At 34.9% G+C, this 19,973-nt stretch overlaps 1 protein-coding gene and 1 long non-coding RNA gene across 2 annotated transcripts in view; one reads left to right on the plus strand and one right to left on the minus strand.

Moving 5' to 3' along the window:
• LOC128215435 (protein Hook homolog 3-like) overlaps positions 1-19,973 on the minus strand; it is a 91,087-nt gene that overhangs the window by 11,709 nt on the left and 59,405 nt on the right. The window contains exons 3-4 of the mRNA XM_052922121.1: positions 6,293-6,416; positions 4,374-4,425 (exon numbers count right to left, since the gene is read on the minus strand). Coding sequence (XP_052778081.1) covers positions 4,374-4,425; positions 6,293-6,416 — 176 coding nt within the window. The remainder of the gene's footprint in view (positions 1-4,373; positions 4,426-6,292; positions 6,417-19,973) is intronic.
• LOC128214007 (uncharacterized) lies at positions 12,970-19,955 on the plus strand. Its single transcript, XR_008257847.1, has 4 exons — positions 12,970-13,111; positions 14,152-14,274; positions 18,110-18,289; positions 18,612-19,955. It is a non-coding gene; the product is annotated as an uncharacterized LOC128214007 (long non-coding RNA).

Raw genomic sequence — 19,973 nt, forward strand, 5'->3', positions numbered from 1 at the left:
AACAATTTAAAATAAATGTTGACAACAAAAAATCTGTGAGTAAGTCCCTGTAATCGTAACTTTGCCTTATTACATACAGCAGTTGTTTTATAAAAAAACAAGAGATGTTTGTCAAACATTATGCCCCCCCCCCCCCCCCCCCCCCTGAGCGCCATGTTGTCAGGATTATATGGACAATTGAATGAAATATGCATGGACCGAAATGACAGCTGATTTGTTGCTGTTAAGGCAGTTTTAAGATTATGACCATTAAAGTGTGAGGATAGAGTGTGTTATGACCATGACCTTTGACTCTATGAACTCAAAATCCAGAGTCATCAGCTGGTCACCAGAAACCTAAATGTCAAGTTCGAGGGCCATGGGTGCAGGCATTGTCAAGTTATCACACAGACAAGTTTTTTTCGTTCAAGGTCACTGTGACCTTGACCTTTGACCCAATGACCCCTTAAATCATAAGGGGTCATCCACAAGTCAGATGCAACTCCAAGTCAAGTTTGAAGGCCATGGGTTCAGGCATTGTTGAGTTATCATTCGGACAATCTTTTACCATTCAAGATCACTGTGACCTTGACCTTTGGCTCTATGAATCCTAAAATCAATAAGGGTGATCTACTGGTCAGGCTTAACATCCATGTCAAGTTTAATGATCATAGGTTCAGGCATTGTTAAGATATCAGTGGGAGAAGATTTGTTAACTTTTTAGCGTTAAAGGTTACTGTGACACTGACCTTGGCCTGATGTCCCCCAAAGTCGATAGGGGTCATCTACTGGGCAGGCCCAACCTTCATGTCAAGTTTGATGACCATAGGTCCAGGAATTGTCGAGTTCGCTTTCAAGGTCACTGTGACCTTGACCTTTGACCCCTAAAATCAATAGAGGTCATCTACTGGTCAGGCCCAACCTCCATGTCAAGTTTGAGGGCCATGGGTGCAGGCATTGTTGAGTTATCACTCGGACAACCTTTTATCATTCAAGGTCACTGTGACCTTGACCTTTGGCCCAATGACCCCTAAAATCAATAGGGACCATTTTCTGGCCAGGCCCAACCGCCAAGTCAAGTTTGAGGGCCATGGGTGCAGGCATTGTCAAGTTATCACTCGGATAACCTTTTACCATTCCAGGTCACTGTGACCTTGACCTTTAGCCAAATGACCCCTAAAATCAATAGGGACCATCTTCTGGCCAGGCCCAACCTCCAAGTCAAGTTTGAGGGCCATGGGTGCAGGCATTGTCGAGTTATCACTCGGACAACCTTTTACCATTCCAGGTCACTGTGACCTTGACCTTTGGACAGATGTTCCCCAAAAACCATAGGGGTCATGTACTGGTCAGGCCAATTCTCCAAGTCAAGTTTGAGGGCCATGGGTGCAGGCATTGTCAAGTTATCACTCGGACAACCTTTTACCATTCAAGGTGACTGTGACCTTGACCTTTGGCCAGATGACCCCCAAAAACAAAAGGGGTCATGTACTGGTCAGGCCCAATTCCAAGTCAAGTTTGAGGGCCATGGGTGCAGGCTGTCGCGTAATGCCAACGCTCACTTAACTTTCGTGATAGTTCGTTCAGTAAACAACCAACAACTGTTCAAGTGTTCTAAGTCTTTATTTTGTTATGTACCTTCTTAAGTATTATACGGGCGATATGTCCAGTTCATGCCCAAAACCTAACCTAAACTTACTGAGTAACATGCTTTCATATATACTGCTGATTTCGTCTAGTTTGTGACAGGTATGCATATCTAATTTCTTGTTATATACAAAAAGATGTATTCTACAGTCATGAACTGTAGAATTGGTCTAATAGCCAGCGGCTATCACGAACTGTCAGCATCTAAGTGAATCTACATTTGATCACCATGACGAAGTATTTACTTTTTGATACAAATAAACTTTGAATTCTATTATTGATTTTTGTTATTACTTTAAAGTGTTTCATACGTAACTTTTATGTTACGTGACACTTTAAAGTTTATACGTAACAACGTTACGTGACAAGGCATTGTCAAGTTATCACTCGGACAACCTTTTACCATTCAAGGTGACTGTGACCTTGACCTTTGGCCAGATGACCCCCAAAAACAAAAGGGGTCATGTACTGGTCAGGCCTAATTCCAAGTCAAGTTTGAGGGCCATGGGTGCAGGCATTGTCAAGTTATCACACGGAAAACCTTTAACCATTCAAGGTGACTGTGACCTTGACCTTTGGCCCGATGACCCCCAAAAACAATAGGGGTCTTCTACTGGTCAGGCCCAACCTCCAAGTCAATTATGAGGGCCATGGGTGCCGGCATTGTTGAGTTATCACTCGGACAACCTTTTACCATTCAAGGTCACTGTGACCTTGACCTTTGGCCCGATGACCCCCAAAAACAATAGGGGTCATCTACTGGTCAGGCCCAACCTCCAAGTCAAGTTTGAGGGCCATGGGTGCAGGCATTGTCAAGTTATCACTCGGACGACCTTTTACCATTCAAGGTCACTGTGACCTTGACCTTTGGCCTGATGACCCCCCAAAACAATAGTGGTCATCTACTGGTCAGGCCCAACCTCCATGTCAAGTTTGAGGGCCATGGGTGCAGGCATTGTTGAGTTATCACTCGGACAAGCTTTAACATTATTTTACCATTAAAGGTCACTGTGACCTTGACCTTTGACCCGATGACCCCCAAAATCAATAGGGGTCATCTACTGGTCAGGCCCAACCTTCATATGAAGTTTGATGACCATACGTCCAGGAATTGTTGAGTCATCACTCTGACAAGCTTTGGTCTACCGACGGACGGACCGACCGACCGACATACCGACATGCCTGTGCAAAGCAATATACCCCTCTTCTTTGAAGGGGGACATAATAATGAATATGAACTTTAGAGAAAGATATGTCAGTTTAAAGAATTAATTGTGATAATATGAAATGATTATACAGATAAATCCCTTTAAATATAATAGTTTTTATTTAGAACCCAATCTTCAAGGGGTTTTTCAAGATTCCATGGACGTTATAAACAAACCCATCTAGACATTAATTCTTCTATTTTAAATACCTTATATAATGCATTATTTAATTGATGTTTACGGGTGGAACTTTATAATGTTAAGAAGTTTTAATGATATCATGTTATTACACCAGAATGGGCACTTCATACTTCTTGTTAGCTATTTTCAAAACCATGACATTAATGTTTAAACAAGTTCAACTTACACAACAGTACATACAGTATTTTTCATTGTTTGTACTGCATGGCACATACTGAATTAATTATGGGAAAACCAAGAATGAACAAGTTCCGAATAGTCTATTCATTTTTTGGCAAAAAGTTTGATAAAACATGTTTATTTTTAAAGTTTTGAATAAATAATACTGTTGATTTATTCCCTTTTAATTGAAGTCGTAAAAGTTTTCAACTGCCAAATAAAGTTATAATCAAAGAGAACAAAAATTCAACAGTTTTAAACATTTTATTCTAAGAAGGCAGAATGGTGCCAAAATTTGTCTCCATGAGAGCAAAAGGGTGCTAACAAAAAAGGGACATAATGCAGCACCCATCCATAACTCTTCAGCTAAAACCATACAATAAACTGAATGCATAAATGATTACTATTCTAGATTCACTTAAACAACTAGCCCTTTCCCAGTTTCAGGGCTTCCATTAAGAATTTGAAAATGAAGGTATAAACTTTTTTGCCTTCAATTTTGGACTGTCTTATCACAGGGGTTTCAATATGACCCAAACTCAGGAATTTAAAAAAATTCCATGTCTGATTTTCAGGAATTTTTAGGAATTTTCATAAAATTTGTAGGTAAAGTATCGCGTTTGATGCACAATTCAAAGTGTTTATATTCAACCATTACAAGAGTCTAAAACAAATGTTTTCCTATTGTGTAATATGTATTATATCAAAACTCTTTTTGTCACAAGTTGTGACATGAGTTATATTTCATAAACTTGGAAACTTAAAGCTTATAAACTTATTAATCTTTCCAAGTCAGAAATTCTGAGCCTGAAGTTCCCATCTGTCTATTACTTGGTACTTAGACCATGTGGATGGATGTTCCTTAAATCATAAATGCAATTAAAAGGTAATCATAAAAAATTTATGTTAAATACATATTTATTTTACTCTTATCCCAAACATGAACGTTCAAGTCTCACAAACACTAAACATTCATGTACAGTTACATGTATCATGATAATGTTTTGAAAATAATGCAGCTAGTTCCACAAAAGGGGTTAAACCCATATTAATTTAAGAATTACTGCTTGAAACTCTGCCCAACCATTGAACTGTAAATATATAACTTATTCTACCATATTTAGTAGAATACATGTAAATGCAGTCAACATATTAATTGCAAAATGTATGTGTACATACCTATAGCATTCACATCCGGCATCTGAAAGTCATGGATCTGTATACCCAGGATCTGAAATACAGTCAGGGCACATTATCCCTTTGTTATTAAAGGCACATTCTGTGGATTTGAAATTATGTTAAGAAGCATTTTCTCATTTTACAAATCTCATAACAATCTTTAAAACATTTTAAAGTCTCTGGTACTTTTATGAGGTCCCAATAATACAAATAAAACTGTAAACAAGTTTATTTTACGGGGTCCCTGAAATCCACAGGAAGATGGAAATGGGTACCTAGGCAGAAAAAATATGTGTGGGACTCTGGTTTTCTGTGTAAGGGAAATCCCTGATTATCCATTCAAGATGTTTCATAAAAATTGTCTACTTAATAACTATCTGTAGAAGAGTCTACAGATGCCATAGTGCTCTATCCAGGATTAAAAAAAAGAGCAGGGTGCTAGGTCAGAAGAGGCGTTTTGATGCGAATTGAATTGGGGCACTTGCAAAGTTCAATGTTAAAATTATATTGTGTAAGTGTTGTGACTACTTTCAATACTAATAGCTTGTTATGAATACCTTAGCTGTGATCTTTAATTTTGTATTAAAATTAATTCATAAAATTATGTACATTTATCTTTTTTGTATTTATTTCTGAAAATTGACTTGACTTGATATGTCCAAGAAATACATAATATAGTTCAAAATCATCAAAGTCAGTTCTGTCATACAAAAGGGCACAGCAGGGCATAGTAAAAAGGCAGTAGGGAGTCGGAAAGGGGCAGCAGAGTACTCTCCCCTGTTATTTAGGCCTAGCTGGAGCACTGGATGCCAATTGCCTACCCTAGTGAGAATATCTTTTTCTAAGGTTTCAGGGCACAGAACACAGACAGAATGTAACCATGAATTAAACTACATGTACCTTGGGTCACCATTCTTTGATGTATGCCAGTGTATAGCAATGTCACACAGTATTTTTAGTTGTGGGGCAGGGTATTGAACCCCTGGGTTGACACTTGACAATCAAGTGTCTCACCCCTAGACCACAGAACCACCACAATGGCATGAAGAATCATAATCAATCTATATAGCAGCATAATGTGAAAAACAAAAATCATGTTCTTTATACATAAGATGGTGTCATTTTTCACATTCATTGTAAATTAGCACTATTTTACCACGCAAAATGCTTGTCCAATATGAAGCACAAGAATTGAAAGAGATTTTTCTGTACAAACCCCAGAATGGCCTGATTGTTAAATGGTAAAAATTCCTGGGTTGATTGGTAAGTGCCCACTAGCCCACAGATACACTACAAAGGCATGAAGAATTATGATCAAATTATGACAGCATACTGTGAAAAACAAAAATCTTATTCTTTATTCATTAGATGGTGTCATTTTTTCAATTTCATGTTTAACCATTCCTTGTAAATGAGCAATATTTTACCAAGCTAAACAGAATCTCTTGTCTCACTCAATATTAAATACTATATCACCCTAAGTTGAGTTCACATGGCAGATCAATCACCTAGTTCCAAAAACGGATTGTCAACCAAGTTATTGCACGTGTGTTTTCCTTCCTCTCCACTAAAAATACTTATTTAGTCTTCGTGGAAGGATGTTAAACAGTGTAAGTACTATACACTGAAACCCTTAAAAGAACCAGGGTAGCTCTAACCAGAGTAACATTTTGTCCCATAAGCTAACAAGACTGATACTCTCAATGGGGCTGACATCAATGGATAGCTAGTGGCTTCATAAAACTCCCCGCCTGAGTCTGTTTAGTTCTGTTGTGAAACTACATCTTAATAACTTTATTGGAAAAATATGCACTTCGAGGAGAGGAAGTGAAAACATATTGTGCTTTTTATTATATGTTATTAAAATGTATTCATTACCACCTCTTGACTTATGACAATGAACCAATGTGAAACCATACCTCAATATTGTACTCAAGGATGCCCTTGAGGATTTTCTTCAGGTTGGAAACCTTCAATCTCCAGTTGGTCACATCCTCTGTTTTTACCCTGCTCAGCCATGAGTCCGTGAAATAGTCAGGGGCACTGAAATCATTTTTTTATATCATAACATAATACTATTTTGCTAGTCCACCAGTTTGAGATAAAGCATTTGCCAGGCATTTAAATGAAGATCAACATGTAAATTCAAAAAAGTTTAAGTATATCTAACTTAATATATATATTTTTAAAGTAGCCCTAAGTATACTTTTCATGGAGTCTTTCTGAAACCACTCAATAAAATATTATTGCAGATAGGGAAACTGTGAAGTATCATCCTAAACAGTTCTCAAAAGTCCTTGAGTGAATATATTGAAAATGCTGCATACAAGCTGCATGTCCAAATAGATACATGTGTCAAGTATAAATATTGGATGCATATATATATATTGTTCTTTATATATCTATCTTGTCAGACTGGAGTGAGCTTCTACATGACATTGAATTGGTAAAAAATTCTGATGAATAAAAAAAGATCAAAACATGAATCAAAAGGAACAGTTTGATTATTTAAATAGCATGGTTCTATTAGACCAACTAAAACTTCCTAGTGTGGCAAACTCACATTTGATGCAGCACCTTTGACATCGCAATTCCATCACTGAGCTCTTCTGTGTTGCCGTGAGGAACATCCAGATTAAATGTCTCCAACTGAAATAGCGGTGAAAAAAGTTAATATTCATTCCGTCAGAAAAATTCAGTTAATACAAGGGACAAGAATTCAATCATTTTTGATGTAAAAGAAATCTTTTTGTGTACTGATGTCATCATGTATTCATATAACTGCTTGATGAAATATTACTGAGAAAACACTTGAAGACAAAAGCAATGTGCGTTGTAAAGCACCGAGCAGCTCAAAAATACACAGAATGCCTTGAAATATAATAAAAAAAACCTACATAAATGTTGTCAAATTTGGATATCAACTGGAAAGAGGATTTACCGTATATTATTCTTTTGTCAAAATAAGTACATCAGAACACATGGATTTCGCGACATTCACCCACTATATCAAGATACATTAACAGCTATTCACTAATTCAGGGCCTTTGAGAAGTATGCTTACATCCAAACATTTTGTGTAACCTTCACATTTACTTTATTGTTAAGTTTAAATAAATGAATATTTTTTTTTAAAGAAAGATGAAATGTTAAGATATTTTTGGCATACCCCGCTTTGTCATTGAATGCTGATGTAACTTATAATGTTTTGTTTGCAAAATAAGCGTTTGCGACATCTGACACAATTCATTTACGACAATTTACGAAAGCAAACAATTTTTTTGAATAATTTTGATGTTTTTTCAACTGTTTTCATTATCTTTGGCTCAATTAACACATTCAATTTAACTTTATGAGCTGCTGAGTGCATTTAGGCACACATTATGAAAGTTTTTCCATGTTTTCTACTAGGAAAGAATGGCCTGAGTTTGACAATGTATATTTCTTTGAGTTCCCATTTATTCTAAATTTATCTCATAATTTCATAATTGTATTCTTTAATTCTATGACACTTTTGCAGTGTTCTCAATAAGAACCGGCTGCCGGCTAAAATTGATGGTTCGAATGGCAATTGTGCCGGTTAAAATCTGTAAAACTAAATGAATTTTAAATAGAATAAGTAGAAGCAGGTTGGTTACTTTACTCTTTAAGACGCTTCAACTGAAACTTATCGAGAACCCTGCTTTTGAATGCAGGCATTAGACTGAAGTCAACATATTGATATGTCACATTTTTTGCAATATATATATTTTTATTTATTTATATACTTGTTAATATATTTTGTCAATAGAATAACAATTTGCTAATATCTTGTGCTTCATGTACAACAAAAATATTATGTTTTTGCACAACAATGTGCTAATTAAATGCAATCTAAGGCTCTTAAAATGCTTAAACCCAATTAGCTTCAGGGGGCCTCACCCCTTCTGAATCCCCAAAAGAACGCTGCCCTGGACCCGTAAGGGAGCCTTTCGGGCCCCCCTTAACCCCCCGCGAAAAAGTGGCAACAACTTTTTAGAACCTGAAGAGAACCTAGTCCAAATAATTGTACGTTTACGGATTTTTTTTACGTTTTTTGATATGGCAAATCCTTCACGTACAAATTGTTTAGTATCAAAAGTGTGAATTTATTCAGATAGGGATTCCGGGTTAAAGCATTTAACATCTAAAAAATATCATATAAACAAGAAATATTACCAGATTATGTTATTTTATATCAGTTCCATACATAAAAATGCCATATCCTATGAATAATTATGAGTTTGACGTGTTTTTTTTCATTTCTTGCTGTCAAAACATAGCGATATATACATGAAGGGCACCTGCATGGCTTCAGGGCACAATTTTTAACAATCGGAACGTTTCGACCATGGCCGAGTTGTTTCGATTGTATTTACAAGGTCTATCTCGAACCATGGCCGAGTTGTTTCGATTGTATTTACAAGGTCTATCTCGAAGCTTGTCGGAGGTGGCCGAGTTATTACGATTGGGTTGAGTTGTTCCGCTTGGCATAATTGTTGTCTGTGTCAGTCAACTTTCGTTTTATTGGAAAGGTAAATAATGTGTTTAAATGCTTGTTTTGTGCAAAATAACTTTTCACTTACATGGTAAAATATGAATATAAACCTTTATGATCAATTTAAACCATAAAATACTTTACTTAATACAATTTCAATATTTTTCAAAACACCCCTGGTTTTTGCACAAACCGGTTTATACGTTAGGGATTGGAAGAATCCCGTATAACACGTCTATAATTTTAGACTAGGAGGGGACCCTGAAATGGTTCATCATAATGCATTTCCGAGTGCCCCAAAGCACATAGCTTGTCACTTTATTGTAAACAAAGCATAAAATGTTACTTCCTTTGTTCTACTTTTTGCTTGAAAAGGTTCACCAGTCTGTTAAACTAACCATAAAACAGAAAAAACAACAATTGTTTTGAGCTTGGAAAACCTGAAGAAATCGATATGAAAAAAGGTTTTACAGAAACAAAGTATAAAATGACTGTAACTTTCTTACCCAGACAATTAAACTTTCGCAAAGAACTTCTCTGTCCATTCTTTTGGTATTTAAATCATTTCAAAAACTATTTTGACAAGTTGCAAGCTGTAATTGACAAGGGAGATAACATTTCTACTTCCGTATGGACTCGTTTTAATATCTGTCTTAATCGATTAGGCTAACCTAAACTATTTCCTTTACGCTGACGTCAAGAATATTGTGACCGGGGGGTTTAGTATTGGATGAAGCTGATATATAGGGTCTTGTAGTTTTATTGGTCAGAGTAAGTAAGAAGTAATAACAGAAAAACGGCGAGAATATTTAAGTGTATTAGTGACAATACTTGATCCGTCCGTCTAATACAATAGTCGCAACACGAGTAAAAAGGCCGGGAAAGTAGGCACGGGTAAATTGGCTTTCAGGTCAAATAGCCCCCAAGTCAAATAACCCTCATGTAGCACAGTGAATCTAAGAGTTGTTTAATTTCGTTTTCGCCATCGATATGTAGTACAACATCCTCTACTATAGATTTGATATTAGTGTCAGATCCGAATAATATTTCACAATCTGGAGTTATTAAAACAAGTTTCAGTGATCACAGCATCATTTTTTGTACGCAAAAGGCTTCTAAGTCATTTATTGGAATGCATAATAATATTACAACACGATCCATGAAAAACTATAGTAAAGAAGAGTTTCAAGGAAACTTGTTAGCTGCAGATTGGACAAGTATTATTCTTTCTGATAACGCTTCTGAAGCTTGGGATTTTTTTAAGAATACTTTTATGTCAGTTGTTAACAATATTGCACCAGTCAAACAACTACGAATTAAACAAAGAACGGAACAATGGATAAATTCTGATATCCTAAATGCAATAAAACAGAGGGACTCAGCTTTTAAACAGTATCAAAAAGTCAGAAGTGATGAAAATTATAGTACTTTTTAAAGCATTAAGCAACAAAACACAGTATTTGATTCATTCATCCAAGAAAAGCTTTTTCACTGAGACTCTGGAAGAAAACAGAAATGATTCAAAGTCCCTGTGATCTATTCTTAAAAATCTTGGCTTACCTTCTAAGAAAGGGTCTTCTTCAAGTTCCAATATTTGTCTTAAAATATTGGTGGTGATATTTGTTTTGATAAGAATACTATTGCTGACTCTTTTAACTCATTTTATACCACAGTTGCCTCTAAGCTTGTTGAAAAATTACCAGTTTGTGTAAATAAGTTTGGAGAATCTTTTGTGACAAAATTTTATTCCAATTTAGGCGTGTTGTTAAATAGCTTTTCTTTTTCATTAGTTTCCGAAAATCAAATTATGAAATATTTATCTCAGTTAAGTGCTAATAAGGCTACAGGTTTAGATGGTATGTCTTCTCGTTTTTTAAAAGATGGAGCTTCTATTATTGCCGAACCTCTTGCTCATGTCATAAATTTATCCCTTATTCAAGGTGTGGTACCAGATGATCTAAAATCAGCTAGAGTAGTTCCCATATTTAAAAAGAATGACAAAACTTCTGTAGGTAACTATCGCCCGGTTTCTATTCTAAGTATTGTATCAAAGATTTATGAAAGGGTTGTATATGACCAAGGTTATCATACTTCAGAGTAAACAAGTTATTGTATAAATTTCAGTCTGGGTTTAGAAGTGGCTTCTCAACAGATACATGTCTAATTCATTTAACAGATTTCATAAGGATGGAAATGGACAAAGGTCACGTAGAAGGTATGATTCTGTGAGACCTCCAAAAGGCTTTCGATACAGTCGATCACTCAATCCTTCTTATGAAGCTTCGATCAGCAGGACTTGGTGATGACATTTTAAGATGGTTTGAATCCTATCTTTCAGATAGAAAGCAACTAGTTGATGTCTCCAGTACACATTCCACAACTTCTACTATTACATGTGGAGTTCCTCAGGGTTCCATACTAGGCCCTCTTTTATTTTTGATTTATGTTAACGATATGTCAGCCGTGGTTAAAAACAAGCTCTTGTTATACGCTGATGATTCTGGCATACTTGTTTCAGGTAAATGTAAGTTTTCTGTGGAAACGTCATTGAAAGATGACCTGCATCTTGTCAGTCAATGGTTGGTTGATAATAAGTTGTCACTTCATTTAGGCAAAACTGAGTCAATTTTATTTGGGTCTAAACATAAAATAAGGTCAAACTCAACACTTGATATAACATGTAATGGTACCACTATTGAACCAACTTCTGCTGTTAAATATCTTGCCGCAACTATTGATCAGACCCTATCTTTTGATTCTATGGCTCGTTCCATATTAAAAAAGGCTAATGCAAGATTAAAATATCTATATCGAAAGAAAGGTTACCTTACAAAACACACCAAGAAACTCCTTGTCATGGCCTTAATTCAATGCCATTTTGATTATTGCCTGTTCTATGTGGTATCATGGTCTGACCAAGATACTTAAAACCAAGCTCCAAACCACACAAAATAAACTTATGAGGTTTGTTTTGGATCTTGATGCAAGGTCTCACATTGGCCCAGAACACTTTAAATTACTCAACTGGTTACCTGTCAACAAACGTGTAGACCAGATTATTTTGGGTCATGTCTTTAGAATAAAAAATGGCATAGCCCCGGACTATATGGGAGACAATTTTATCTCCCAAGATACTGTACACGCTTTAATATGCTGTTCCAGAGGTCAAAGGTTTTGGGTTAAAGTCCTTCTTCTTTTCTGGCATTTCGTTATGGAACAAGTTGCCATCTTGTATCGCACAGACTAAGAAATTACCTGTTTTTAAATTGCTAGTAAAGAATCTTTTTTTAGATAATTTGGCATAATTAGTTATGCTATTAAAAAGGTTTTTTTCATTTATTTATTCAAAGATTTTCAGTAAAGGAACTATTTTAACTTAACCTCGCATTTTATAAGTAATACATACTGTCATATTCATACTTTAATGTGATAGTTATATATAACTTTCTCAACTATAACGTTATGTTACTAAATTATGTAAAGTGACTGTGATACAACTACAGCAATATTTATTTTAATGCATAAAGACTAACTTTAAATATTTTTGTGCAATTTCGATTACAGCTATATTATTACTTAAATATGCAATGCCTCCCTATGCCATGCCACCAAAACAAAGGACCACAATGGAAATAAGAGTTTTCTCTTTTTTGTGTCATCCTTGGTTCGGTGTGCCTGTCATGGCTATTGATAATATCATGTATGTATAATGTTATTTACTATACATGTTGTTTATTTTAAATGTCCATGTATGTGCATTCCTTACTGAAATAAATCTATCTATCTATCTACAACTATCTGTGAAAATTCCCGTCAAATTCCAAACGGTCGATGTTAAATATGTGACCGTTATTAATTCCTGTGAAATTTCATTATAGAGACCAGTAAATAAGTCTATAATAAATAGATATTAAACATCAAACAATGTCATAAATATGGTACGTTATAAAGTTAAAACAAACTGTAAGTATAAATCATTATAAATCATGGTCCGTATTGTCCCCAAATATGGTCCCCAAATATGGTACATTATGTTTGGTCCATTATGTCCATGGTCCATCATGTCCTGACACCTATAAATGTACACTATTACTTCTAGATAGTAGATGGCCGGCAGAAATAACCGAAACATGTGGATAGAAGGGATAGGAGATGATGCGCTGTTAGCCGTTGGAGCCTTCTTTGGAATGTTTATTCCCTTGGTGCTGATGGTTCAACAGAGGTTTCAACTTTAATTCATTATTATTTTATGTGGCTTTGAATCATAACTACTATGTATAATTTACTATATGAACAATCCAATAATAGATATAACTGGTTGAGAAGAGGTATAGTTGTCCGCCTCTCACCAAAGTGGTTGTGGGTTTGAGTTATTGTGGTGGTGGTTGTGGGTACTTTCTGTTGGCCTTTCAAAATGGACTCCAGTAATGATTTTTACCCGGGAAACAGAGGAAAGAGTCATCTTTGTCATAATTTTTTGTCAGTATCAAGTTAAAATATATTAGTATACATGTAAACTCAATTCTAAATATGAATTGAACATTTTAGGCTCTCCTGTTTATATATATATCATAAATAGCACAAAGTCCAATTCTCAAAACTCCCCTTTTACAGCTTAGCTCACTAGTTTTGTTTTGGTATATTTTGTGTTTTATAGTAGTTTTTAAAAGGAAATTTTCATATAATAATCACGATAACAGTTTTTTATTGAGTAAAATCATGATTATTTAGTTAAACATTGATTAATAAAATAAGCTTTTTCAGCCAATTAAGCTTATTAAGAAATTTCAAGAAATTAAGGCCAGTATACCCTTAAAGCTGCACTCTCACAGATTGAACGTTTTGACAACTTTTTTTATTTTTTGTCTTGAAACGAGCCATTTTTTGCGAAAATCCATAGAAACCACTTATATAAGACTGCTGACAAAATATTAGATCTCAGATTTTAATATTTAAATTAAAAAAAAATGATGTTTTATGCATTTTTCTTAAACCGTTAGCCATTAAACATTAATTTTCGAACGGAAATATGAAAATCTGCAATCTGATCTTTGTCAGCAATCTTTTATCATGGGCTTGCAGATATTTACGCAAAAAAATTGCCCTTTCCAAGACGAAAAATAAAAATGTTGTAAAAAGGGTATATCTGTGAGAGTGCAGCTTTAAGTTACGCTCCTATCATCAATACACAGCGTAAATATCTACATATAAAATGCTTGTCCCTCTTCTATGCTTAGTTACTGAAATACTTCTATGATGCAGGCATCGAGACCAGCAAATACATCCGGAAAATGTGCAACTAGCTGAGGAAACTCGGGAGGAAGTAAACCATCAGAGAGCTGAAAATCAGGCATAAGAATTGTCTTGGAAAGAGCAAACTTTTGGGTAAATATCTGCAAAACAATGATATAAGATTGCTGACAAGAAATCAGATCGTAGATTTTCATATTTCCATTCGAAATCGGAACAGTACCTAATTATGGAACACTCATTATAAAAGTGTTTTTTTTTCCGATCAAGATCAGTTTATTTACGAGTTTAATCAATACAGACGCTAGCCTTAGATACAAGTTCCAAAGAAAACAATTATCCGGTAAGTATTTCAAATACTGCTATCATTTAAAGTTGTTCATGTTCAAATGTCAAAACATGGCACGTGCTTGAAAGACTTCATGCTTGCCACAATCACAGCATACTGGTACAGCCTGTATTTTACTGCAATCATCAAATTTTACTCACAAAAATGACAAAAAACAACAACAAACACACTGGAAATAACAATTATTAATTTACTTTAAAAAGAACATGGTGCAATAATTTTAGAAGAAAACATAAAAAACAAATTAAACTGTTCCGTATTTAGGTACTCCAGGGACGAAAAAGGCAGTCCTTGATTGTGCGGATAATAAAGTACTTTTCATGCAGATTGGTAGTATCTTGAAAAATGCCATTTATATCAACCAATTGGTCTTGAATCCTAGTAAGCTGATGGAAAATTTTGTAGTTGTGGTGCAAGTCTAACTAAAAATATTTCAAAAATAGTGCCAAAAGTGTTCCGATTTAGGTACTCACCCAGTATGTATCTCTTGTAATACTCAATACCAATCCATAGATCTTTTTCCAATTTACATCCTGGAAAACAATGTTCCATTCGGCCTAACATGTTGGAGTATCCTTATTTTTATCAATTCATTATAAACTTCCTTTGGTTTCAAGCAAAATATCCTAATTTGAACATTTGAATTGTATCAATATGTGACTATTTACATTGTATTATGGTACAGGCTAAGAGAGGTGTACAACAACTTACAATTGCATACTAATCGCCATGAAACACAGTATATATTGTAATTTTGGTGCCATCTCCCGCACTACTCGCATTCCACTCCATGCTGCCTAGGCCGCACCTCCTTCTCACAATCTACACAAGGATAATCCATTTTGAAACCAAACACTCACAATTAATAAATATGACTTAATAAAAATGAAAAATCCAATATACACTTAAAAAAATGTCAATACGACTCAACAAACATTATTAATCCAATATACACTTTAAAAAATAAACTTATTTCTACAATAAATAATTTCAAACTAAATCTAAATTGTAATTAAAAATATCAAAGAGAAGGTGTGCAAACTAAATTATTTGAAGTCAGTTATTAAGCTAAGTGTGAACCGACTTTAATATTGTGCAAACTAAATTATTTGAAGTCAGTTATAAAACTAAGTGTGAACCCACTTTAATCTTTCTTCAAAGGATTATTGCACAATGTGATAATTTAGATGCCCTTTCTTCTCTAATTAATAAGTCTTTAATATGTGCAAATTATTTTTTATAATCTAAAACATTTTAATTATCAACAAATGCTAGTGTTTGATTAGCAGTTATGTAAATGCAATATATCTTAAAAATATTACAACTTACCTTCAAATATAAATACAAATATCTTAAAAGTCTTTGCTATACTTCGTTTTTACCATAAAAACAATAACACAAATGTGCAATACCAGACGAGTTGTTTATTAGATGATGAAGTGCAGCCAGGTTAAGTAAGTATAAAACGAGCACATGTATTTATGTAGAGCACAACACAATAAAATTCCCTGGCTAATAAAGTCCTATGCAGTGCAACCGACCGGCCAGGAAAAACCAGAGACGGTTAACTCTGGAAACCTGTGTTCGTTTGCCTAGTGTCGATCCACAAAGTATGAATGTCGAACCTCATTCATTTGTCTGGTTTCAATATGGATATAAAACAGTGAAACAAAATCACTAAAAATATTGAGGTGAAAATTTAGGTTACGAAGTGAACTGAGTGAAATCGACTGGTAGAATGACTCTACACGCTAATATACCAATATAGCACGAAATCCTCGTGCAAGACTGACCACTACTGTATTAAAATACTATCATTTCGCCAAGACAAATATTTCACGCTATACTAACGAAACGCGTGAAATGAATAATATTATTACTTACCTTCAAATATAAATTCAAATATCTTAAATTATTATTACTTACCTTCAAATATAAATTCAAATATCTTAAATTATTATTACTTACCTTCAAATATAAATTCAAATATCTTAAATTATTATTACTTACCTTCAAATATAAATTCAAATATCTTAAATTATTATTACTTACCTTCAAATATAAATTCAAATATCTTAAATTATTATTACTTACCTTCAAATATAAATTCAAATATCTTAAATTATTATTACTTACCTTCAAATATACATTCATTATGATTCAAATATCTTCAAAAAAGATTACAACTTACATTCAAATATCTTAAAAAAATATTACAACTTACATTCAAAGATAATTACAAATAAAAAAAGGAGTGGGGGCTATTTGACCAAAATGAGGGCATTTTGACCATTTTTTTCCATGTGGGGGCTATTTGACTTGGGGGGCTATTTCACCAGGTTCCTTTAAAAGCCTTTTCGATGCATATTTCTAATTGACATTTTCTGTTTGCACACGGAACACATTATAGAAAATAAAAAAAACTAGAACTGTAAGCCATAGGCTAACGAATACCCCCCACCCCTCCATGTCTAGGTTGTTTGCCCTGGAGTTAGGCCGGACAAAGCTAATTTTGTCTACAAGGGGAGATAACTCCAGTCAGGGTCATGTGACCTGTACCAAATTCACAGAGGCGAAAGTTTACAACATGGCCATTAATTTCTGAAAGTTTGATAAAGATTTGTTGAATAATAACAAAGATGAATCCCGGACAGGGCTTATTTTGCCTACTTTAACACATCAAGGGGAGATAACTCCAGTCAGGGTCATGTGACCTGTACCAAATTCACAGAGGCGAAAGTTTACAACATGGCCATTAATTTCTGAAAGTTTGATAAAGATTTGTTGAATAATAACAAAGATGAATCCCGGACAGGGCTTATTTTGCCTACTTTAACACATCAAGGGGAGATAACTCTGGTCAGGGTCATGTGACCCGTACCAATTTCACAGAGGCGCAAGTTTACATCATGGCCATTAATATCTGAAAGTTTGAAAAAGATTTGTTCAATAACGACAAAGATGAATCCCGGACAAAAAAAAAAACGGACGGACAGACGGACAGACAGACAGACGGACAACCCGATTCCAGTATACCCCCCCCCCCCAAACTTTGTTTTGGGGGGTATAATGATAGAAATCAATGTGTGACGTTTTATGAGTAGATCTACTCTTACCTTAGACTTAGTCAGTTCGTACCCTAGTCATCTCATATGCTGTTTGGTCAACTGGTTCTTGAAAGTTGGCAGATATGTGTGTTGATTATGCACCAGTCAATTGTAACCACGCCCCCCCCCCCCCCCCCCCAGGTCCGGGGAATAGCGGGGACTTTGACTTTCGGTCCAGCCAAGCTCGGGCAAAGTCCTCACCCTGCAGGAACAAATTGCTCGTGAAACCCCCGCCAAATGCCCCAGCACCCAAGGGACTCTAGGTAAGGCCCATTACCCGCTGTATTTGGCGGAAAGACAAAACCACCGCAGTCACTCGGCACTGCGGGGCCACCTGGAAGGTAAAACATGGCGCATTTCCCAGGCTATCCCCGGTATACCCATGGGCCTGGGGGGGACGTGGTTACAATTGACTGGTGCATTATTATGTAGAGTTAAATTATATACCTATGCATGTACATGTTAATTAAACAATGCATCTCATACTATTAATTATAATTGAATTTGCTATTAGGATCTGGTCATGGAGCTTTGCCGTCCTTCATCCAGAGCCTTCAACAGCGATGGCAGATATATTGCTGCTTGGATCAACTCTTGACCATGCCGTTGAGTCCAGGATCACAGTAGCAGCCATGACAACATCAACAGAATGACATCTGCCTATGGATGCATACATTTTGCACCTCTTCCTTGTGTAAGAATTAACTTTCCAAGACCTCAGCATCAACATTTCTGTATTTAAAACTAAAAATAATAACCTGTTTAAAACATATTAGTTTATAAATAATTATATACAGACAAAGTAAATTATATCATTTGTTTCATAAATATGTTGTTGGTTTTTAAATGCCGTAAACGCCATAGCTTCATACCTGTAAAATTACTGTTTAATGATAGTCTGTTTGATCATTTAATTGTATATGGGCAACATTTGATGTAACATCACTTAATGGAATTCTTTTTTAAAAGTCATTGTGAATATCAACAGTTTTCAAATGAGTACATTTAAATTGCAGGCTGTCAGATTGAAACGTCTCTACTCTGACAGAAGGAAGTGAATGAATCCCCAGGATTGTTCTTCCGGAAAATCTCTTCAACCGGCTGTTGACAGTTTGCATGCTCTTTGGATGGAATTACCTTAGCTTGGCTTGCAGAGAATCTGTTATGTAAAAAAACTGGGCTGCTTTGTGTTATTGATTTATTGACCTTAAATGTATTTTATATGTATTTTGCCACTATTGTAAAATAACAATGCCATGGTCATATGCACTAGCATATGTTTGCAAACAGACACGTTTTATTTTTGTAAATAACTTGAAAATACATTTTGTAGGTTGACCTCAGACCATGAAAGATTAATGGTAGGTTATCTTTGACCAGAACATGACCAGTATTGTTTTTGAAGTTTGTTGGTCAAAGGTGATGGTCATGGCAAACAGTGGTTATTCTGCACAATGACTCTTTAATTCTTTGACCTTATACCATTGATATTTAGTGATTGATATATCAGATGTAACATATGTAACATGGTCCTGCTGAAATTCAGCAAGAACTTATCAGCATTGCAAATCATTATTTGTGCATGTAACTGTAAATACATGTACTATTACGCTTTGTGTCAGAAACTTGACCATCACAAATTAGGGTCATTGTTGATCTTATCTTGTTTCATTATTTTGCATGTTTTGTCTCAAAAGCATCGTTCATTTAAGATTAAACAATAGAACAGATCTCAATTGTGTGAAAAACTGTTGAAAAATTTAATTCTCTTAAAGCGTCTATAAGTAACTTTTGTAGCCATAAAACATTGATTATCAATTCAAGGGGGTGAAAGCAAAAAGGTTCTATCTGCTTCTTTATTTAATGTCACTTAGAACGTTTTTGCATTCACCCCATCTTATTGGAAAAACTATCTGATCTTTTGACAGCAGTCATATATATCACTGCTTTTAGACATCTAGCAAATATTCTTCATTTCAAGACAATAAAGATGTCAAATCAGTCGATCCGGCTGTGAGAGAGCAGCTTTAAACAAAACCTATTTGATATGTTATGTTTCAGAGCCAATGTTTTTGTATAATTATATAAAAAGTTTTGTATTTATATGTTATTAAATCTGTGTAATTTATTCAACTTCCTTATTATGTCAATATTGCAAAAAGGTTATAAAATAGGCTAAATATGCACCATGCCCATGAATTGTTTAAAATCACCCTGAGCCTCACTGCAAACATTTAAAACTGTATAATTTTCATCTCTGAGGGAGAGGCATGTGTCAAAAGGTTGTGCCCTTATTCACCCCCTCTTATATCAATTCCTGCTTGTGTTTAATACCAGGAAATCACTGATAATGCTTTTAATAGTAAAACATTCTTTAT

The sequence above is a fragment of the Mya arenaria genome, chromosome 13 (assembly GCF_026914265.1).
Source record: "Mya arenaria isolate MELC-2E11 chromosome 13, ASM2691426v1".
In the NCBI taxonomy this organism is placed as follows: Eukaryota; Metazoa; Mollusca; class Bivalvia; order Myida; family Myidae; genus Mya; species Mya arenaria.